Source organism: Oryzias latipes, chromosome 13 (genome assembly GCF_002234675.1).
Source record: "Oryzias latipes chromosome 13, ASM223467v1".
NCBI classification, from domain to species: Eukaryota; Metazoa; Chordata; class Actinopteri; order Beloniformes; family Adrianichthyidae; genus Oryzias; species Oryzias latipes.
Window position 1 is genome coordinate 817,067 of NC_019871.2, and position 22,922 is coordinate 839,988.

At 47.5% G+C, this 22,922-nt stretch overlaps 2 protein-coding genes across 4 annotated transcripts; both read left to right on the forward strand.

Moving 5' to 3' along the window:
- Nucleotides 1-1,284: 1,284 nt before the first annotated feature.
- On the forward strand, nucleotides 1,285-10,032 carry LOC101169797 (P2Y purinoceptor 14). 3 transcript variants are annotated; one of them, XM_020707975.2, is made up of 6 exons: nucleotides 1,285-2,643; nucleotides 3,117-3,880; nucleotides 3,987-4,034; nucleotides 7,119-7,254; nucleotides 7,337-7,596; nucleotides 8,267-10,032. In XM_020707975.2, the coding sequence occupies exons 4-6, from the start codon at nucleotides 7,123-7,125 to the stop codon at nucleotides 8,970-8,972; spliced, it is 1,098 nt and encodes a 365-aa protein (XP_020563634.1). In that variant the 5' UTR covers nucleotides 1,285-2,643; nucleotides 3,117-3,880; nucleotides 3,987-4,034; nucleotides 7,119-7,122; the 3' UTR covers nucleotides 8,973-10,032. The 3 variants fall into 3 exon arrangements, with proteins under 3 accessions (XP_020563634.1, XP_011480453.1, XP_023817729.1); XM_011482151.2 differs by having other exon boundaries at nucleotides 3,117-3,867; XM_023961961.1 differs by having other exon boundaries at nucleotides 1,285-1,945; nucleotides 2,038-2,643; nucleotides 3,117-4,034.
- Nucleotides 10,033-10,814: 782 nt separating this feature from the next.
- gpr171 (G protein-coupled receptor 171) lies at nucleotides 10,815-21,268 on the forward strand. Its single transcript, XM_011482152.3, has 5 exons — nucleotides 10,815-11,380; nucleotides 15,533-15,720; nucleotides 16,731-16,943; nucleotides 17,024-17,152; nucleotides 18,059-21,268. The coding sequence occupies exons 1-5, from the start codon at nucleotides 11,224-11,226 to the stop codon at nucleotides 18,572-18,574; spliced, it is 1,203 nt and encodes a 400-aa protein (XP_011480454.2). The 5' UTR covers nucleotides 10,815-11,223; the 3' UTR covers nucleotides 18,575-21,268.
- Nucleotides 21,269-22,922: the final 1,654 nt, after the last annotated feature.

Genomic DNA, 22,922 nt, shown 5'->3' on the forward strand with positions numbered 1-22,922 from the left:
TTGTAATTCCTTTATAGGCAATAAATAAAAATAAAAAAACTCCATCATTCATAAATAATCTCTTTACACACTGAAAATGTCAGATTCCAGTGCAGCTGATGTTAAACATGCAGGAAATTCGCAAAAAGATTTTCTGTGAATGTGTGCATGTGAGTGTGCATGTGTGTGTGCATGTGAGTGTCCATGTGAGTGTGTGTGTGTGTGTGCATGTGACTGGGTGTGTGTGTGTGTGTGCATGTGTGTGTGCATGTGAATGTGTGCATGTGAGTGTGCATGTGTGTGTGCATGTGAGTGTCCATGTGAGTGTGTGTGTGTGTGCATGTGGGTGTGTGTGTGTGTGTGTGTGCATGTGTGTGTGCATGTGAATGTGTGCATGTGAGTGTGCATGTGTGTGTGCATGTGAGTGTCCATGTGAGTGTGTGTGTGTGTGCATGTGGGTGTGTGTGTGTCTGTGTGTGCATGTGAGTGTCCATGTGAATGTGTGCATGTGAGTGTGCATGTGAATGTGTGCATGTGAATGTGTGCATGTGTGTGTGCATGTGAGTGTCCATGTGAGTGTGTGTGTGTGTGTGCATGTGAATGTGTGCATGTGAGTGTGCATGTGTGTGTGCATGTGAGTGTGCATGTGAGTGTGTGCATGTGAATGTGTGCATGTGTGTGTGCATGTGAGTGTCCATGTGAGTGTGTGTGTGTGTGTGTGTGCATGTGAATGTGTGCATGTGTGTGTGCATGTGAATGTGTGTATGTGTGTGTGCATGTGAGTGTCCATGTGAGTGTGTGTGTGTGCATGTGAATGTGTGCATGTGAGTGTGCATGTGTGTGTGCATGTGAGTGTCCATGTGAGTGTGTGTGTGTGTGTGCATGTGAGTGGGGGTGTGTGTGTGTGTGCATGTGTGTGTGCATGTGAATGTGTGCATGTGAGTGTGCATGTGTGTGTGCATGTGAGTGTCCATGTGAGTGTGTGTGTGTGTGTGTGTGCATGTGAGTGTGTGCATGTGAGTGTGCATGTGTGTGTGCATGTGAGTGTCCATGTGAGTGTGTGTGTGTGTGTGTGCATGTGGGTGTGTGTGTGTGTGTGTGTGCATGTGAGTGTCCATGTGAATGTGTGCATGTGAGTGTGCATGTGAATGTGTGCATGTGAATGTGTGCATGTGTGTGTGCATGTGAGTGTCCATGTGAGTGTGTGTGTGTGTGCATGTGAGTGTGCATGTGTGTGTGCATGTGAGTGTGCATGTGAGTGTGCATGTGTGTGTGCATGTGAGTGTCCATGTGAGTGTGTGTGTGTGTGCATGTGAATGTGTGCATGTGAGTGTGCATGTGTGTGTGCATGTGAATGTGTGCATGTGAGTGTGCACATGGTCTGGTTCAGTGGGCAGAGGAAACCTCTACCTGCTGCCTTCTCCTCCTCCGTTACATAGAAATGTGGGAAACCGGCAGGTCAAACCGGCTCTGCCATCACCTCCATCAGCGGTTCGGCATGTCGGCGTGTCGCAGCACGAAGGCTCTCAAACCTCTGACTGCCCCACAGACGGAAGCAGATGAAGATCTCTCACATCTGTCCCTGAACGCCGTTTCTCAACGGTTCTTTCTGGCATTTCTGTAGAAGCAGTTTTCCTTCATCATCCATCTTCTCCTGATAATCCAGATCCGGGTCTCAGCAGAGAGTCCCAGACCTCCTTCTCCACATGAACTTCTTCCAGATCTGCCGTGATTGGATGGGTGATCCGCTGGAGTTTCCTGAGTCCTTCGGTGGACGGTGTTGGTAGAGGACTGCTCCCCTCGAGGCTCCGAATGGTTTGCCAGACCTTTTTTGAGGTTGACCAATGGTTCTTCTCCGTGAGGTTCCTGAACGCCTCCCAGACCTGACTTTTTCTTGCTGCTGCTCGCTCTGCATGCCGCTTGGACTGTCCACACCGGAGACTTTGACCGTCCAGACCACCACGGGGTTTGTGGCTTGAAGCCATACTGGTGACATGAATAAAAGGGAGCGGCTTCTTCTGCAGAACATGGTTTTAATATCTCCGTCTGCTGCTGTAGACTACAACGACGGCGCTCCAAGGATCCACTTAAAGTCCAGACCTCAACCTGGTTCAGAAGCTGAGGTGGAGCATCAGAGAGATGAACGCTGGAAAAGGGGGCGGGGCTGAGGCTCTTGCTGGTAAACACAGATTTCTCACTCATTGTGACAAAGCCATCTTTAAGGACATTTTGGTGTCAGAAGTGTGATCTGAACCCACGTTTCTTTCAAGACTGCGACCTCAAATGTCACAGTGTGGTGTGACTAGAGGGGCCTGGTTACCATAGGTGGCAGGAACAGGGTTTTCATTACACTCAGCTCCTTCCCTTTTATGGGCTCCAGGTAACTGGCTGACCACGTTCAGGAAGGAAGCCCCTTTAACCAAACAAGAAAGAAAATGTGCAACAAACGACAGAAACATTTTGGAAACCATACGGTTAAAGTCCTGTAAACAAATACAAACAACTCATATCATTACCACCAAAAGGTTTACAAAGAAATCCAAATTCTTTCAACTTCCTGTGCCCAACTCCTAAACAGGAAGTGAAGGTCTTGGCTGCCATTTTGTTCTTTGGGCAACAGGAAGAGAAGGTGAGAAACATGACAGGACATCTAAACGTGAAGAGGTGCTACATTTTTGCAACTAACAGGTGTGTTTATAACATTTGAGTGTGTGTGTGGACAGGCTCCGCCCTTTTTTTTTTTTGGTTTTTTTTTTTACATTTGAACCTTACCATAATGATTAACAACCAGTAAACTTGTTGCTTTATGCTGCTTCATGGTCTTATCCCCCTTCCCCTCCTATTATCACCCTCCTACCCCCCCCTCTCTCTAACGTCCCTCTTTCTTCTTCCCCTCTTTCCTTTTCCGTCCGGTCCAACACCAAAGATTTTCAAACATGATTGAAATTAATAAAGTTTGGCCTCAATTACAAAAGGGGTTTATTCAGACATACCTTTGGTTTGTCAGAAGATTAATAACCCCTCTTGTTAAAGTAAAATATGTCCAACCCAAGAGGCCCTCAGCTCTCATCTGTCTGCCCAGCTGTTGGACAGGACAAGTTAAAAAAAAAAAAAAAAAAAAAAAAAAAAAAGAAGAGGTGCTACAGACAGATGACATGTAGATACCACTCCTTGGTCACGCTCATCTTTGTGAGCGGTAACGGCGTTCTGCCGCGACAGGTGGACTGCTTCGTTTGGCAGCTGTAAAAACTCACTGGTCCACCTGTCGATGAAGGTTCTCCTTCATCCAGGTGTGGTCCTGAAGTGGAGTCATGGCATCTGGATCTCTAGTCTTCCAGCGTCTCATCCGTCAGACCGAGGATCTCTGGTCCACCTGGAAGCGGGGATCGCCGTTGACCCGGTTCAGTGTGATTGTAGAGGAAACTGGATGGTTCAGGAGGACTTGCTGGTGATGCTGCCCCCTACAGAGCAGCTGTTGGACTTGCAGTGGTCAGTCATGTCAACAGAGGAGAGATGTTCTCCAGAACTCTGTAAACTGGGCCTCTCTTTGGTGCATGGTTCCTCGTTCCGTTTCCTTTTTGAGCTGAACAGTCGGGTCAATCATCTCCTGCCTGGCCTCGGTCTGCAGCTCCTCTTTGGGTTTTGTCGTGTGGTTTTCCGCTGATTCATCACCGCTCAAGCAGATGATGCTTGAGCGGGGGGGGGGGTAGCGGTCTGGCTTTGACTTGCAAATGAGCAGCAGAGCCGCTCACAAAACTCTGTCACAGTTATGAGGCACTTTGTTTTTCTGCGGCTCTTCCTCCTCCCCCTCTGAGTTCTTCCTCCTGCGGGCGCGACAGAAGAAGGAAGTCAGCTTCTCCTCACTGCTTCACACAGACAGGCGCACAGGTGAGTCCTGCAGGTAACCGCTGCCTCTGGATCCCACCTCCACTCTGCTGTCATGAGATGGAAAGTTTCAGACGTCTGACTTAGAAAGGGAACACACCAAAAACCTTTTTTATTTCCAGTGACTTTGTCCGGATCAGAGATTTCCAGACTTGATGATCATAAACCAGGTGAGCGGCTTTCCTTTCATTTTCACTCTGACTGTCAGAACTTCATAGCTGGAGAGTATCGGCTTCCCGCTGTTTCTCAGTCTTTGGAGTGGTTGACATGTTTCAGGACGTCTCGTCCTTCACTTCACAGTAAACGTTCTATGCAGATGATGCAGCATTTTCAATGTAAGATTGAGGGGCTTTGTGACCGAACACCATTCAGTGAGATTTGACCAGATTTTGAAATTCCTTTAAAATTTTATGTTCAGAGGAGGGGCTCATCAAAATGATTACCCCCCCCCCCCCCCCCCACCTCTACCACCAGAGTGTGCCCTGTGTGAAATCTGTCCGTCAGTTTTGTCCCTTTATGCAAATGTCTGAGTACCGGGGCTTCATGATATTTTATGGACCTCTTCTAGTCGGGCGGCAGTGCCTCAGGCGGTTGAGCAGGTCGTCCATTGATCAAAGGGTCGGTGGTTTGATCCCCCCAGCCAACCGTTGTTGTGTCCTTGGGCAAGACACTTTCCTCCCTGCCTCCACTGGTGCATGAATGGTCAGAGGCGGCAACTGGCAGCCACGCCTCCATCAGTCTGCCCCAGGGCAGCTGTGGTTCATCAGTAGTTACCATCACCAAGTATGAATGAATACCGGACACATTTGAAGAACTTTGAGCGTCTGGAAAAACGTAGATAAATCTGATCTGTTATTAGTCCCAAAATTGAAAGACAGAACTTTACAGTTAAACTTCAAATCTTTACTTTTGTAACACTTTTCATCTAGAACACAAGACAAAGTGCTTTGCACCAGAACAAACACATAAAACAAGCACAATAATATAAATAGAAGAATAAAGCCCCAATCCCCTTAAACTTCTTCATCATCCAGGGTCTTCATCTGTAGAGAATCCTCTCTGATCGATCAAAAATCAATACTTCTGATCAGGAAAAGCTGCAAACTTTCAGTTTAAAATAAAATAAAAAGGTCTTCCAAGAAGAACCAAGTCTCTCCATTTTCTGACCAACATTCTCTTTAAAGAAATGCTGCAGTTTCTTTTCCTGATACAATCTTCTCTCTGCATGCTTGTTAGTTTTGATCATGCATTCTCATCTAGATTAAAAGGGAAATGTTTCATCTGCTTCTGAACTTTTCCTGCGGTCCGAAAAAATAAACTCCAACTTTTACAATAACATTTTATATTTGGTTCTCTGTTTATGCAGAAAAAATGGATGTTTTTTCTAGGAAACTATTGGTCTGAATTGTATTTGGTGTAATTCTGTGTTGCACCTGAAGATGGCAGTAAAACAAACACAATCCAACAATCGAAATCAAAAGGATTTTGATGCCAAAAGCCCAGAAAACTCCAGAAATAAAGGAAATTTCTTCCAAAATACTTTTAAATTTGAAGACTAAAAGATTTTAAAGCCTAAAGACCTCTGATGTGTCGAAAACCCTAAACCCTAAAGATATATTATTCTTTACTTAAATATCTTCTTACACAGATCTTAAAATCTCTGCACTGGCTCCCTGTCAGCTTCAGGGTTGATTTTTAGAATTCTTTTAATAGTTTTTAAGAGTGTCCATGATTTTAGTCCTTCTTTGATATCGGACTTGCTCTTAACTTATGAACCTCCTAGAGCCCTTAGATCCTCAGGCGGGGGCCTGCTGAAGGCCCCCAGGGTCAGGACAAAAAACCGAGGCGAGGCCTCATTTAGATACGACGGGCCTCGTCTGTAGAATAGGATGTGAGGGCCTCATCCACTGTCCAGGTTATTAAAAAGAAATTAAAGACACATCTGTTTGACTCAGTTTTTAATTAGATTTCATGTCAAATCTGTTTTTTTTATTGTTCATTCTTTTTTATGTTTTATGATGTATTATCACATCTTTTTGTTTTATCTAGAATGTTTACTCTTATATTTTATGATATTTTAACACACATTTATTTGTTTAATGTCTTTTAGCCAAGTTAGACTGTTTACGGGTGTTTTCTCCCCCTTTGTTAGTTTGTGTCTATGCCGACACCCCGGCCAATAGGAGGACAGGGCAGACGGCGCCTTCTGGGTTCTCGCCTCTTTAGCCTTTTTCTTCAGTCATTTCGCTTTTATTTGTGTATTTTATTTAATTATTTTATTGCGTGACTAGGGATTGGTGTTTTCTGCATTCTTGTTTGTTTTTATGTACAGAACTTTGAGCTGTTTTTTACATCAAAGGTGCTTTATAAATAAAATTAATTTGAATTTTAATTCTTTAATGTTGTATAACCAGGAAACGTTATAAAGAAATAGGAGTAAATATAAAAATTCCTTCAAAAACAGACTTTGGTGAAAATGGCTCCAATGCTAATAATCTGATAGTTTGATGCTTTTTTTTGATTGCTTCTTTCTTCGGTTTTATGCTTTTAAAAATGATGACAATCAATAAAAAAAGAATTTTCAAAACACAAAGGAGGAAAGATTTAAAAACTGCAGAATGGGAAACCAGTGAAGACAGAGCAGCTGAGCGTGTCTCTGTCTTCAGGATCCGACAGGTTCGAGTGCTCGTTCTCACAACGACCAGCAGAAAAGATGGCAGCGTTCCCAGCATGCCGTGTGTCTGCCTGACGTTTTCACGTCTGCATCAGACTCACAGGTTCTTCAGGTCAGGCGTGTGCGTGTTCAGGTGGACGCGATGAGAGAAGGGAAATCTAAAACCAGGGAAATGTTTCGTTTTCATCTGCTACCGGCTGCTGATGGAACAGTGATGTAATGAGAACAACGTTCTAGGTTCTATTTTATAGTTTTAGGCCACTCCCCCATTTGTTCCTTTAAGTCCTGAGAGAAAAGCATCCTCTTTTTTTTATTCCACGTTTGTTATTTGGTTTTTATTTAGGTTTTATTGATGGGGTTTCTGCAGACCTAAGACGTCATGTTACTTGAAAGCATCGGTTTCTGCTGGTTCTTTTGGCCCCCGGTCAGGAATTGCAAAGGTCCGTTTGGGACCTGGTTCCTGTCAAAGGTGCAGCTGGTCGGAGAAAAAAAGGAAGTGGGTTGGTGACCCGAGCGGCTGATGGGGTGTCTGCTCTTCCTCTGTTTGGGTTTTCAGATCAAAATTCCCTTTCCTTCACAGAAACATGAATCTCTCTAGTCCGTCTCCAGCATCTCCGTCTGAAATGTCTCCCAGGACGAATGAAAGTCATTCAGACGGAGCGATGCAGAGCTCCACCCACGTTTTCTTCACAATCGCCTACAGTCTGCTGTTTGTGGTCAGTCACTTCCTTTCTCTACTGGTTCGGCGTTGAGTAAAGTCCAGGCCTGATGGCGGTTCTTGTGTTTGTTGGTCCTCAGGTGGGTTTGCTCCTCAACGGTTTCACTCTGAAGGTCTACTTCTGCAGAGCTCAGCAGATGACGGCCAGCAGCGTCACCATCTACCTGAAGAACCTGGCGGCTGCAGACTTCCTCCTCAGCCTCTGCCTCCCCCTCCGAATCATCAACTTTTCCATCAAAGACCTCACCATCCGTAAGACCTACTGCAGCTTCGGCGCCTCGGCGTTCTACCTGAACATGTACGCCAGCATCCTCTTCATGGGCTACATCGCGACTAACAGGTATGTGGTCACAGCCGCCATCACTGATCTAACCGAACCAAAGTCCAGAAACTCTTCTTAGATCGCGGGTGTGGTTTGGATCCAGCAGGCGCTTCTCCTTCCAGACCTCAAAGTTTGTCTGGGAGTCGTCAGTTCCACGCAGCAGAACATCCTGGTCAACAGCCAGAGGGCGGAGTAGGGGGGCGGAGTAGGGGGGCGGAGCAGGGGGGCGGAGTAGGAGGGCAGAGTAGGAGGGCGGCAGCAGCCACAAAGTGATAAATTAGCATTCAGTTTTGCTGAACCAGCCGTTTGGAGCGGCCGTAGTACAGCGGCAGGGCGGTCGTCCTCTGATCATAATATTGCAGGTTCGAGTCCCGCCTTGGCCCCCATGTGTTACAGTGTCCTGAACCCCACCTTGCCTCTGGTGGGGTTGGTCCCACCAGTGTGTGAATGTGTGTGGATGGGTTTGTGACTGTGAAGCACTTTGGGCCTTTGAGGATGGTAGAAAAGCGCTTTATAAGTACACGCCATTTAGCATTTACCATTCACAGACGACCAAACGCCAGAAAAGTTGCTTTGGAGAGAATCTGCCATTGTGAAAAAGTTGATTCTGTTGGTGAATTTGGAGGAGATTTTAGCTTTGGACGTCCTCCACATTTGTCTCTCACTGCCCTCTCTGTCTCGTCTGCAGGTATTTGAAGATTGTCCATCCTGTAGGAAACCACGTCCTCCAGACCCGTAAAGCTGCTTTTATCCTCTCCACGGTAACCTGGGCGGTCCTTGGGTCTGTAATGGGCTTGTACGCCATCCTGTCGATCGCCACAGCGAAAGAGAACGTCACCGTCCCCCCGGAGATCAGCTGTGATTTCCTGCAGGGTCCGGAGGTGGACCTGCTCTACAAAGCCGTCCACACCGTCTGCTTTATCGTCTTCCTGTTTGTCCTGGGCGCCCTGGCCTTCCTGTACCGCGGCATCTCCAGAAGGGTGTTGCTGATGCAAAGACGGCAGTCGGCGACGTCCACCTCCAAAAAGCTCACCAAGTCCCGCAGAAACATGCTGGTTCTGGTCAGCGTCTTTAGCATTTGCTTCGTCCCGTATCACCTGATTCGTCTTCCTTACGCCTTCAACAAGAACTCTGTGCAATCGTGGGGGCAGTGGTTCACTAACCTAAAGGAGGTGGGGGTCATGCTGTCGGCTTGTAACGTCTGCCTGGACCCCCTCATCTACTTCATCTTCTGCAAAGCGTTTCGCGCTCAGCTGATGTTCAAGAGGGTTTTCGACACATCCGAGGTCTCGGCGACGTACTTTAACCCGGACAGGAGGACCAGCGACGGTTCCAACAGGAACAACGGGAAGCTGTCGCCAAGCTCTTTAACCAATCGCCCCAGCGTGGTGTAAGGCCGACGCTCCAACCATCTGTGTGGCGGTCAGAGCTCCCATTCTCAACCCCACACACCCAGGAGATGGAAAAATCCTTCTGGTCATGTGACCTGCTGGTCTGCATCGGCCCACGTGAAGCTTACGCTTTGTGCTGGTCGCCATCTTGGCTGGATGGGAAGAAATGACAAAGATGACGCAATTTCTTCCCAAGTACATTTTCAAGAATGTTGACTCCAAGGAGGTCTTGGAGTCAACTGTAAGTATTTTCCTGATCCTCCTGAAGGGTGCAAAAGCTCATTGGATTGTGTAACAAGCCCCCCGTGGTGAACTGAAGGTCTTCAGCCAGTGGTGGAAGGAAGTGAAAGTGTTTTGTCCTCCGGACGTCCTGAAAGATCACAGTGGGTTCCTAAAGGGACGCTTGGATCATGTTTTCTATCCGTTCCTTTCAATGAGTCTTTTTTATGGTCAGAAAAAGACTCTCCTGTTGACCGATGGATGAATCCACGGAAGACCCAAGTCTGCAAAGAGTCACGACTAAAATGCTTCCTTCATGTTTAAAAGAAAGACAGAATATGAGAAGAAGCTGCAGAAGTGGCTTTTTCTGTCTGTCCACACACAAACAGAACCTTCCAGATGAAACCAGCTCCCATAATCCACCTGGACAAATCTGCACAGACCTGCAAGAGCGCCGCCGCTTCTGACTATTAACTTTTTTTATTTGCTGTGAAAACATTACAACCAAACCAACAGAGACTTGGAGCTGAAATGACTCCCAGAAAAAGTTCTGATGGTTTTTATTCTGTTTTTGTGTTGAAAATATTGTTTCATTTCTTAAAGAAAGGTCAGTAATAACATTGTTAAAATATTTATTTCTAAGATATTTAATATGTACAAATGTGTATATATTCACACATACATGTTTGTTTCATTGTTTGCTTCTTTGTCTATTCTGTTTAAGCAGTTTTTTGTTTCTTATTTTGTGTTTTATTTTTTGTCACTCTTGGAACAGTAAAAACTGTAAAACTTTAAGAAGCGTTTAAATTAAAAACTATATTTTATAGAAGTTATATATATTAAAACTTATTATCTATAAAAAATATATATTACTCTTTGTTTTTGTTGATAAAAAAGAAAGAATGAATCTTTAATTCTGACATGAAACTCCGACCTACCTTCTGAAATAGAACAGATTGTAAACGGACTAATAACCCGGGACATTTTTAACACACAAAGCTGTGATGTGGTCGTACCGAGTCTCCTCCCTCCGTCCTCGAGTCTGAAGCAGACCCGAAGTGACACGTGTTGCAGTTCCTCAAATGACCACTGGAGGCTGGTTATAGCAGAGAAAATGATCTGAAAGGTCAAACTTTTCTCACTTCAGTAGAGCCTCGTCTATCCCCCCCCCACTTCAAAGGGACACACAACTCTTTAATCAAAATTCAGTTTGCCATTTAAAATTCAATAGGAAAACGATTCAATTCAACTTTAAAATGTTCAAGTTAAAGCTATAATTGAAGCAAAATCTATTGAATTTTAACTATCATGGGGGCTTTAAATGCATTTTACATTTTATAATTCAAAATTTAAATGATTAGTACTTCTACAGACATTTGAATTCCTTCGGTTGTAACTTCATTTTAAAGAAACTCCAAATCTATTGCATTTTAGTTTGTGATGGCTTTTTTTTGGACAACATTTTAAAAAAAACGGCGTGATAACGCTGGTGTTATGCATTTGCATTCGCACACCGTCCTGCCTCCTCTGCCCCAACATTCAGAGTTCAGTCTGTCAGACTCTCACCGGGGCGGGGCCCACAAGTCCCGCCTCCACAGTTTTTTTGGAGGATGGAAGAACTTTCCTCCTCACAGCTCCAACATTGGTTCCCTTTTGTGTGATGCATTCAAAGGTTCCGTTTCTGAGCAGACGCTGAACCACAGCCTTTTAAAGGTACCCAACATGCCACAGACTCCTTTGATTCCTTCTGATCCGTAAGTTGAGTTTGCATCCACACATTTAGTGAAAGATTTTCCTTTTTTCGGCTTCTGCTTCATGTTGTGAAGCAGATCTGTCATTTCTCTTTAGTTCAAAGCAGAAAATACAGATATTTCTGTCTGGAGACAGTTTCAGCAAATATCTGATCAAGCAGAATTGGCTCCGCCTGCTTGCTGTTTAAATCAGGCATCAAATCAGCCTGAAATGTTGCTGCGTTACCAAGTTGCTTGAAAAGTCTGTGCACAAAGGGGCGTGGTCTGTGGTCACATGCACTTCAATGGGGGTGCTGCTCCAGAAACAGACAGGAAAACACCTTCTTGTGTCAGTCTGCAGCTTTCGCAGCAGCGAGCACATGGTCTGCCGCTGCTCAGCTAACCCAACGCACCTGAGGTCCATCGCATGGTCTGGGATCCTTCAGGAGGACCAAGCAAAAGGTAAAGCTTTTCTTTTTGAAAACTAAGGAGACGTTGATGCGTATGATGAAGGTCACAAAGCACAGCCTGAAGGGAACCTTTCTGGTTTGTGACCTTTCAGAGTTTAGACTTTGGTATGAAGACGGTTCTTCTGAAATGACTGAACCACCAGGAAAAACCCAGTAGATTCAGATCTGAACAATTGTGGGTGTCAGTAGGAGTAGCTTAAACACTCTGACATGTCCCAAACTCTCACACTTGATTTTACTTCTGTTTTTTTTTTCTGAGAGTCAGAACATAACTGTGGAGGACCGTCTGTCTGTGGTGGCTTAGTAACCGACGTGTTCTTAGCGCTCCTATTAAACCACAGCGTGTTGTGAAGCCAAACATCCAACCAGACTGCGGCTCACGCCTCATGGTTCTGATGAAACGCTGCAGTTGTGTCAAACTTTACCTGGCAGGTGGGGTCTTGTGCTGGACCCAGGGCACGACGGGGGGAACTGTTCTGGCTGTTTTTGCTGGTTGGACAGGGGCTTGTTCCTTTGCCTCCCTACTCTCTGGCGCTGGGGGCTCCTGGGGCGGTACCTCCACCTCTGGTTTTGGTGGTTGGCATTGTGTTTCGGGGGTGTCTTCATTCAATACCATCATCGTTCACAGTAGAACCCCCACCTGAACACAGGTGTCTGCTCACCTTCGCACAAGCAGGATATCTGTGTGTGTGCAGGAATAATAAATGCTGGATGTGTTTGCTTGTATACATTTATAAACACTCACAGACCACTTTATCAGGTCCACCTTGCTGGTACCGGGTGGGACCTCTTTTCCCTTCAGAACCGCCTTAATGCTCAGTGGCATGGATTCAACACGGTTCTGGAAACATTCCTCAGACTTTGGTCCATGTTGACATGACAGCATCACACAGTTGCTGCAGATTTGTCTGCTGAACATCCACGATGCTGGTCTCCCATTCCACCACATCCCAAAGGTTCTCTACTGGGTTCTGGTGACTGTGGTAAACGTTTGAGTCCAGAGAACTCATTGTCATGTTCTAGAAACCAGTCTGAGATTATTCCAGCTCTTTGACATGGAGCCTTATCCTGCTGGAAGCAGCATAAGAAGATGGTCCACTGTGGTCAGAAAGGGATGGACATGGTCAGTAACAATACTCAGGTAGACTGTGGTGTTGGAACCATGCTCTGTTGGTTCTAAGGGGACCAAATTGAAGAAAATATCCCCCACTCCATGACACCACCACCACCAGCCTGTACCATTGATACCATGTTGTTCTGATCCTACCATCTGAATGTGGCAGCAGAAATGGAGACTCATCAGACCAGACAACGTTTGTCCATCTTCTAAGGTCCAGTTTTGGTGAGTCTGTGTGAATTGTAGCCTCAGTTTCCTTTTCTTAGCTGACAGCAGTGGTACCCGGTGTGGTCTTCTGCTGCTGTAGTCCATCTGCCTCCAGGTTGGACGTGTTGTTCTTTCAGAGATGCTCTTCTGCAGACCTCAGTTGGAACCAGTGGTTCTTTGAGTTCCTGTTCTCTTTCTATCAGCTTGAACGTTCCCATCCATCATATATCAGGATTCTGTGAATGAGCAGCTCTGTGATGATTGGTTCCCCAAACGTTTGTCATTTTTTCTGTATTTTTTCACAGCTTCTTAGTGAAACTTTTAGAAAGTGCTCACATACACACCTGTCAGTCACGATGCTACCATTCAAATTTAACTTTATTTATAGAGCACTTTTTCCTGCTAAAGAACACCTGCAAGTGCTTTACATAAAACAAATAAACAGTCAAATAACAGCATGCTTGTCCGTCACTGCTGCCATCTTTCAGGAGGCTTTGACTCCCGTGGTTCTGCTTTCCTCAGACGGTCCTGCATTTAGCTGCTGTTTTTCGGAGGTTCCCGTTCTGCTTCAGAGCTTCATCAGGACATTAGCAGCCTCCGTCCTGGTGTTGGATATGAACCATGAGGATTCTGTGCTTCATTTCCCAGACTTTTTTTCTACCTTTTAACACAAAGCTGATTGGATGACGGGGTCGGCTCCCCCCATCCCCCATAACGGTCACTGGGCCTCCCAGTTTCCTGCTGCTTTCCTGCTGAAAGGCTGACATTCACACGTGTCTCACACATCTGTGAGTTTACAGGCGTGCAGCAGAGGAAAGGACATCCATGGAGCCCTCCAGGTACCGGTGGATTTAAAAAAAAAAGTGCTGAACCAACCACGCCCACGGATTAATCAATTGTGCTGTTGCGCAATCGTGGCTGTAAACTACAACATCAACCCAAATGACAACAATTTGACACAAAAGAGCCCACAAAAAAACACAAGAACACAACTGCTACTGCTAAAGTGAAACAACACGAAGGGTTTGATAAAGAAGCATTCCACAGAGGTGCTCTTCCTCATGGTGTCCCGTGTTTGTTGCGGTTCAATGATTGTCCTCTTTGTGTTGACGCATCTCCCTCTCTGTGTGAGGACTTTTTGTTTGTGGCACAAACAAATGCGTCTGACTCGCTGTGCCTGATGGCAGTCTGGAAGAACGTAATGATCTCCAGATGAAACCATCACAAACCAGATCTGAACAAGGAGGGAGAGAGTAAGTGTGTTTGCAGATGATGAGGTGATTTCCCAGGCTGATCTCAATCTCGGCTGAGACGCTGTTCTAATCGGCCCTGATCTGCACACTTCCGAGGCAAACACATGCGTCTGTGCTGATTTTGTTTCAGGCTTTAGAGTTTTGGAAATTGCGATTTACCAGATTCCTAACTTTCCTTTAATTATATCAAATGCATCAGAATTAGCGTGTTAGCTATAGTAGCCACCTTTGTTTGCGTAACAGAGGTTGTAGGAACAGATTCGTGCAGTGCTGCAGTCTCTGATTTCAGCTCGTCAGCGACTGTTGCTCCACTTTTGATGAAGGACGGAGGTTGTTCTGTAGGTTATGACACCAAACTCCAGACGACTCACCGGTTTCAGGACGTCACTGCGGTTTGTAAAAGCATGAAACACGCCGCAAAGTTCCCCTGAGCTGAAATGTCTTGGTGATCATTGGGTCATCACAGAGACACCTGTCATTTTCATTTCCTGGTGGGAATCAGAATACTTTTAAAGGCCCCTCAGGTTTGAAGGCAGCTAAACACAGAAACATGAGTCAAGGAGAAGAAAGAGAGAAACTAAACATCAGTTTTATAGATAGATAGATAGATAGATAGATAGATAGATAGATAGATAGATAGATAGATAGATAGATAGATAGATAGATAGATAGATAGATAGACAACTTTATTTATCCATTTGGGAGGTTCCCGCATGGAAATTGACATCTCCATCGCATACAGCACTGCTTGACATACATATAGGAAAAAGCAGCACAGTAACTAGAAACATTAGAACAGTAAGAAAAGTTTAAAAATCTGCAAAACAGCATATACAAAAAAAGGTCATTCAGGCCCTTTCCCTTTCCTTTTCTGTCGCCCTCCCCCCTCCTAAGTGGTGGTTAAAGAGTTTGATGGCCCGGGGGACAAAGGAGTTCCTCAGTCTATTAGTCCTGCACCTTGGGAGGAGCAGCCTCTTGCTGAAGGTGCTTCTCTGGCTACTGATGGTCGTGTGCAGAGGGTGGGTGGTATTGTCCAGGATACCCGTTAGTTTTTTCAGTGTCCTTCTCTCTGCCACAGTAGCCAGAGGGTCCAGCCTTGTGCCAACCACAGAGCCAGCCCGCCTGATCAGCTTCTCCAGCCTGGAGAAGTCTGTCTTTGAGGTGTTCCCCCCCAGCACACCAGAGCGTATGTTATTACACTGGCGACCACAGACTGGTAGAAGATCCCCAGGAGCTTCTTGCAGATGTTGAAGGATCTTAACCTCCTCAAGAAGTACATCCTGCTCTGGGCCTTCTTGTACAGCTGCCCCGTGTTGCTCGTTCAGTCCAGCTTGTTGTCCAGCCACAGCCAACATGGCAGAATGAGGTGTTTCTGCAGAAAATCCAGCCGTTAGGGGTTCTCTTTGCTGCTTTTGGAGTTTCATGGTCTGCTGTTATTCTCATGTTTCCACCAGAGATGAACGTGACCAAACGCCACGTCCAGAAGCTTCTGAGTGCAGAAACGTTTGCTCTTTTTCTATTTGCTGTGGTTTCAACTTTTCCTGAAGGAAACTTCTCTGTTTTTCAGGAAAACAGCCTGATGTCATGATGTCCAACTCCTCCAACTTCAGCGCCGCGGGAGCAGAGGAGGGGAAGAAGTGCATCGTCAACGACCAGATGAGGCCCTTCATCGTCCTCTACATCCTCATCCTCACCGTGGGGCTGCCGGGAAACCTGCTGTCAGCGTGGGCCTTCGTCCGCTGCTGCAAAGCCAAAGTAGGATGGTAGTCTACTTCACAAGTGGGGGGGCTGAAAGAGCTTTTTCCAGAAGGTGTTAAAGATGTGGACTTCCATAAATCCATCCAGAACTTTTGGTCATTCCTGAGCTCTGACAACAGCAGGAAAAGACACCTGACAGAACCAACAGACTCAGGATTCTGGTGAAGGACTGGACGTCTGACTGACTCCGCCCACTCAGGTTCTTGTTTTGTGATACAGAAACCTGCTGGGGGGGGCAAATATTTGTGTGATCAGACCAACATGAACCTGAACTTTACTGGAGTCAATTTAATGAACGGTCAAATGAATGTTCACTTCTATAATGAAACATCCGTGACATCATTTGATTTTCTTTTACAGCAAAGACCTGTTTTTTTGCCATGAACAGCTTTTCCATTGATGAAGTGTCACTTTCATGAAGGTCAAACTCTGGTGGAATATCGGGGGGGGGGAAGCAGAGCAGACTGCAGGAAGGAATCCTCCGCCTTTATTGACATTTGCAACAAATTCAACAATATTGCTAAGTGTAAAAAAAAAAGAGGAGGAATTAAATATGCAGGGAAAAAATCCTTCAGAGATGAGCAGAATTCACTGCTGCTTCTTAGAAACCATGAAAAATCGTTTATTTTTCTCTAGTTTGACTCCAATTCTCTGCAGAAACACATCCCAGAGACAAATCATCTGTGACACCGCTGCTGCTTTGCTGCGGCGCCGTTTCCACGGTAACCATTGTGATGAGGCAAACAGTCGGAGACAACGTTCTCAATCTAAACCAAAGCTTGGACAGCAGGAAGTGGAGTTTGGTCAAAAAGCAGATGGGGAAGAAGCAGAAGTGTGTTTACCGTCTGTTATGTCTGCAGCCGTCAGAGCGAGTGATCTTCCTCGGTTTCACCACAGATACGCTGTGATCCAGGAGAAGCATCTGTTCACACCTAAAGCGTTACTCGCATGCAGATTTCTCTGAGACCATCCAGTGTGTTCAGGTTTCATGTCTGCTCGTGCCTCAGGAAAAGCGGAGCGCCGGCGTTTACCTGCTCAACCTGCTGGTGGCCAACCTCCTGTTCCTGGGCGCGCTGCCCTTTAAGGTCCTGAAGGACCTGGGAGCGGCGCCGTGGAGCCTCATGGTCTTCCACTGCCAGTGCAGCGCTGTCGTCACCTACATCAGCCTGTACGCCTCCGTGGCCTTCCTCACCTTCATCATAGTGGACCGTCACCTGCAGGTACTGAAGGAAACCCCGCCTCCAGAGTCCACCGAGGCTCCGCGGAGGTCACGGTGGTGTAAACTGTGGTTCTCCTGCAGGACCGGCACTCGGCCCACTCTCTGAGGCTGCAGGAACCCAGCTTCGCCTGGCTGCTGTGCACCGTCGTCTGGCTGCTGCTGCTGGTCATCATGGTGCCCAACATGGCTCTGCCCACCAAGCAGGTCCAGGTACGTGTGACGCCTGCAACACTGTTTCAGGGAACTGTGGAACCCAATGGGACAGAGTCTGAGTCAGATGGAGATCCCATGATCCAGATCCCATGAAGGCTTTTCAGGCAGGACGTCCAGGGTCTGCTTAACATCCTGGTCTTTTTAAGGAGGACATGTGCATCTGCGCATGTATGTGCAGACAGCTACAGCTGCCATCGAAGCAGACGCAGACGGTGGTTAATGTGGCTCTGAGCGCCACGGCGTTCCCATCAGTGAGGACGGTGGGTCACTTTTGCTGCCATGACGACTTTATCAGACCTGCGATAGACGCGGCGACTCCTCTCTGCTGCTCTGATGGTCCAGATTCTACAGACTGAATTCTGAACCTCCAGACCCAAAGATCACAGGTAGTGAGTCATCCTGGAGGTCGGCCTGCTCTCCTGGAGCGGGCCGGTCCTGCAGACTTCATGGTCTGGGTAAATCCAGAGGAACTGGATCCGTTTTGTCTGATCTGAATAATCGGAGGGGATTTTTGGGCCGTTGGGCTGCAGTTCCTGTAAACGGGGGAATGTGTGGTTGCTGTGGGACAGAAATCACGTGAAATTGTGGGTGTGGCCTCACAGTCTCTGACAGTTGTCATGGCGACCAGCAGCGTGTAGGGATCCTGCAGCACAAATCAGCATCGACCAACTGCTGCTCGGGAGGCTCAGACTAGAAAAACAGGAAGTGTGGCATGTGGTCAGAAAACGTGTCAAACTGGAGCGACCCGCCCCCATGAGAAAGAGGAAGTGGGGTTTTGTCACAGGAAGCTGGGGCTGGGGGTCAGTTCACCTGAGAACGTGGTGACCGCTCCCAGAGTCCCGTTGTGTCTGAGATGACCCTGTGTGACCCTGAGCTTCATGTGACCCTCTGCCCCCCCCGCAGGTGCAGAGGTACCTCAGCTGCACCTCCCTGAAGGAGGAGCTCGGCCTCAGCTGGCACACCCTCACCGTCTTCCTCAACACGGCGCTCTTCCTCAACGCCTCCGCCGCCGTGCTCGTCTCCAGCAGCCTGGCCCTCAAGCACCTCCTGCGCAGCCGCAGCGCCGCCGCCCGGCGGACGCTGGTCAGCGTGACGCTCATGGCGCTGGCCTACGTCCTCAGCTTCGTTCCCTACCACGCGGTGAGGACGCCGTACACGCTGGCCCAGACCCAGGTCATCAGGGACTGCAGGACCAGGAGGCAGCTGTTCCTGGGGAAGGAGGCCACGCTGGTGCTGAGCGTGCTGCACGTCTGCCTGGACCCCCTGCTCTTCTTCCACCTTGACCCCGCCTTCAGGGGCGTCATCCAGGACCTGCTGCCGTGCACCACGCACTGCAAAGCGGCCGCAGACATGAGGCTGAGAACACGCAGGAACACGCAGGAGGACCAGGAGGAAGGAGGCGACTCCAGTCAACTGTAGAAGGTGGTTTCCATGTTTGCAGACGATCTTCTGTGCCGATCCAGGACTCAGAGACTTTAGGTCAGTTCTGTGCCGTCCTAGAAGAATCAGAAACATCGAGCTGTCATTGTCCAAACGACCAGCAGAGGGCAGAGTGAGATCAGCAGCACCACTTCTCCTCATTGCTTTGAGTTCAGAACCAGAACTTTTCCTCCAGTCTTCCTCTACAGACTTCTGAGCCCAAACCCTTGCAGTTCTTTTTGGATCAGATTGTTTTCTTCAGACTCAGTCCATGCAGGTCAGACTCTGTTAGATGATGTGGTTCCTGTCCTCGCTGACCCTGAGGCCGACCTGCGACTCCAGACCGGAACCGGTCGGTTTGATGAGTCGGACCGGTTTCAGCTCCGGCGTTCTTCGGCGCTGATGAAGGGTCCAAACGGGCGACGCATAACTCTGAACCAGAACTAACCCAAACTGACTCCTGTGGAGCCGGACCAACACAGAGTTTCTGCTGCGTCGCTTTTCAGAACCAGAACCAGAACATTTATCATTTCATCCCAGAAAACGCTGCAGTTTCAGGACAGATGTGTTTTGAACCCTTCTTCAGTGTGGGTCGCTCTTTCAGGGCTTGTGAGGCTCCGTTTGGTCTGGTTCTGCTGGACCGGCACCGAGGGAGGCTTTCTCTGCATCAGCGTTTCTCTGGAGTTCTCAGAACCGAGGGGGTTCCGGCCGATCCGGATCTCGCTCATCAATCTGGCTGCAGTGGGTCGGACACAGAGGGGATTCTGTCAGGACGCCAGCTCTGAAAAGGCCAAATCTGCGCCGGGTTTCTGTTTTTGGTGGCAGAACCTGAATGAGATAATGGGATTAGCTGGATTGGATTAGAGTGGAAAACCCGCAGAAGCTCAGCAGGCAGGAAGTGAGAGGTCCGGACGGACAGAGAGGCTGAAGGTCCGGATCCGCTGATGATCTGAGACGATGAAGAAAGTTGATCCATCTGATCTGAGCCCGATGTTCATGTTGGAATCAAACGTTCTCCAGAGGAAGCTCCTGCAGGGACGCTTTAGATGGGACATTTTGCTGGGGGGTGGGGGTGTACAAAGGTCTTTTTTTGCTATGTCCCCCACCCAGCATTTCTGGGGAAACAGTTGCCCTCATCCACACTAACCATGCACAGATGCAGCCCCCCCCCCCCCCCCCCCCCGCTATGTCATGGGGGGGGGGCTCAGCTGCTCCAGCACAGAGGATGAGGAGGCTCTGCTCCATGGGGTGCTTGGGGGCCCGTCTGTGTGATGACCAAACCTGCTGCCTCCGCCGTAGGGAGGGGCGGAGTCTAAACAGCTGAGCTGAAACAGACTTCATTGGAAAACATCAAATTCAATTCAATTCAATTCAACTTTATTTGTAGCCCAAATTCACAACAACAGTCGTCTCGATGGGCTTCGTATCGGTAATTCGAAAAGTGGAATCTAAAGAATCATGAATACAAAGAGTTCAATAAGAAAATCCTAAATTAAACTAACAAACTGACTAAACTAAACTGGCATCCCTGCCCTTAGACCCCCCCTTAAGGAAAAACTCCCAAAAAAAACAGATTCCAGAAAAAGAAAAAGAAAAAGGACCAGAACGTCCCGGACGGTTTGATCCGGGTCACGCTGGTCGTTTAAGCGTCAAAGCTCTAAAATGAAATGAAGCTTTAAATCAATAAACTGTGATTTTAATTTGATTCCAAACCAACAGACCCCCCCCTCACCCCCCCCCCTCCAAAACAACAGCTGAGTCTCCATTAAAAACAGGTTCTTCTGCAGACTCAACAATGCTGAAGGTTCCTCTGCCGTTTCTCCTGGGGGGGGTCCTTAAGTGTCTGAAACAGTGTGTATGTGGGGGGGGGGGCGTTCAGAGTGAAGTCAGAGCTTCAGATCAGCTGCTTTAAGGTCAGCTCTGCGTGTTTGGATCTGCTCTGCTCCGGTTCCCATGTCTCCTGGCGGGTTCTTGCTGGGTTCTGGCAGAGTTCAGACCCAGCTGGCTGACCCGGGTCTCTCTGGACCCGTCCAACAGAAAACATCTGGACCGGCTGAGATAAGCGCGCGCTCGCTGTGTCCTTGGTGTTGCAATCAAACATTCAGCTCTAAAATTAGCCCCGGAAGACCAGAGATGTTAGCTCATGCAGCAGATATGGACCTGGGGGGTGGGGGTGGGGGATTATGGGGCAACACATCAGGACTGAAGCAGTTAAACTGAGACTCAGTGTTTTCCTTTAAAAGACATCTTTCTAAAACTTCCCTTTTTATATTTTGTGTTTTTTATGTTGAAAGGTGCTAAATAGTTTATTATTATTATGATCAGAGCGCTCTTCTCATGATGCTGATCCGTTTGTGACCTCCATCCGTCCTGAACCTCCGTTCCCGCCTCCAGAGGAACCACACACGGCGGGCACAGCCGTTATCCCGCCGCCGACATTACAGTTTGTTGCTGGAATTCTCCGGTTTTCCGTCTTTCTTTCCTGCATCTCTCTTTGTCCTTTTTAAGTCACCAAAAACACCGGAGGACAAACCATTTATAGTTAGGAGGGGGGGCGAGGGGTCGCTGGGTGCCGTGGGAACAGCTTCAGAAAAAATCACATCACAAACACACAGAAACACAGCGACCCACGGTCCCATTCCTGCTGTGGAACACTCACACCTCCGTCTTTGTTCTCCTCCAGAACCGCTGCAGCTCTTTGTTCTCACGGACCGTCAAAGTTCTGACGGAACTTTCTCCCAAACTTTCTCCGTTTTTCCATTCTGGTATTTATGGTGGGATGAGCCAAACGTCCTCTGGTCTCCTGCTTCAGTCTGAGGAGATCTTTGGGGTCTTTTTCTGGATCTTTTTAGCCGTTCTGGGTTTTAAAAAGTGCTTTCTCAGGTTGTCATCAGGTGCTGCATAAAATAAAAAGGGACACATCAAACCGAGCGGCTCCGAGTCGTTCCAGTCGGTCTGGTCTGTGGTGAGTGACCCACAGGTCACACCAAAGCTCCAGCTTCAAGAAAAAGGCAACTGGAGAGGAAAACGGCCTCTGCTAGGGAGATTTAGGAAAAACCGTCCATCAGAACCAGACTCGGTCATGGGGAGGGGGGGGGGGTCTTTATCTGGGAGTCTGAGAGGGCGGGAAATAAAAGAAAGGATGTCAAAAGGTCAGGTTTAGGCTAAACGGGTGTCATGGCTGCTACGCCTTCAACCCATTTTCTACTCAACCAAACCCACTGGACAGTCCTGATGGGACAGGGCTCTTATTTTGAAGGGGCACAGCCTGGTCATGGCCAAATAAAAAATGAAAAAGATCAAAAGGAAAGAGTGAGAGGACTGTTGTCCTAAGTGATCTGGAAACGCGAGCAAAAGGCTTTTCTCTGTCCTGCAGTACTGCGTTCAAACACCAGGGGCAGGATTGCAGTTTTCTCTTTGAATGTCTCCAGTTCATCTGTTGTGTTTTTTTATTTATTTTTGTTCCAGTTCTGTGAAACTGCCGCTGGAATCATTATTCATGCTTCCTTTTTTTTCACACCCAATTAAAGTTTTTCTCTGTTGGTTTTACAACAAAATAAAAAAACCTCAAATCAATGACCTTTTCACCTGCATGTCTACGTGGCGGCATAACGAGTTCGTATCCTCGCCGTGTGACTTCAGTCTGAGGCCCGACTCACCATCTGCAGCATGTGGCTCCTCCCGTTGGATGCTCTTCAGTCGGTTGTCGTATATTTGCCGTCGTATGTTCGGTTTTCTTCAAACCTTTATGACCTCCTGAGCATTTATGGCTCCTTCTGCTGGTTTTCCTGAAAGGGGGATCCCAGAGGAGACAAACAGACAGAGAGATGTTTCCTCTTTCACCACTCTTCGGTTTATTGCTGCTCAGACTGAAACGACACATCCCCGTTGTCGTGACTACAAAACAAACCCCATACAGACGGGGGGGGGTCCCGGCAGACCCGGCTTGTGTTGTCCACAGACACACTGGACCCTTTAAAGTTTGAATCAACCTCATCAATCATCATTTTTTCCATCGATCACTTATTGGACGTTTCTTTAGTTTGGAGGTTAATCCATTTGGTTGAGATTAACAGGTTATGCCACTAGATGGCAGTATAAATTCCACTCTGACTCAGAGGATTGTGGCCGAAAAAATATTTTTTTTTCCGATTGTTTCATCGGCATCTTGGCCAAACATGATGTCATGAAACCGTACAAGATTGGGACGACGGTGGGGCTAACGGTTTTTTTTTATGACCCACGTCTTTGTCTGTAGAGAACAGTTCGCGGATCACTTCCTTCTTCCAGACAGAAATAAAGAGATGAGCGACCGCTGCATGGAAGTACTGAAGTCTCCTGCAGCTTC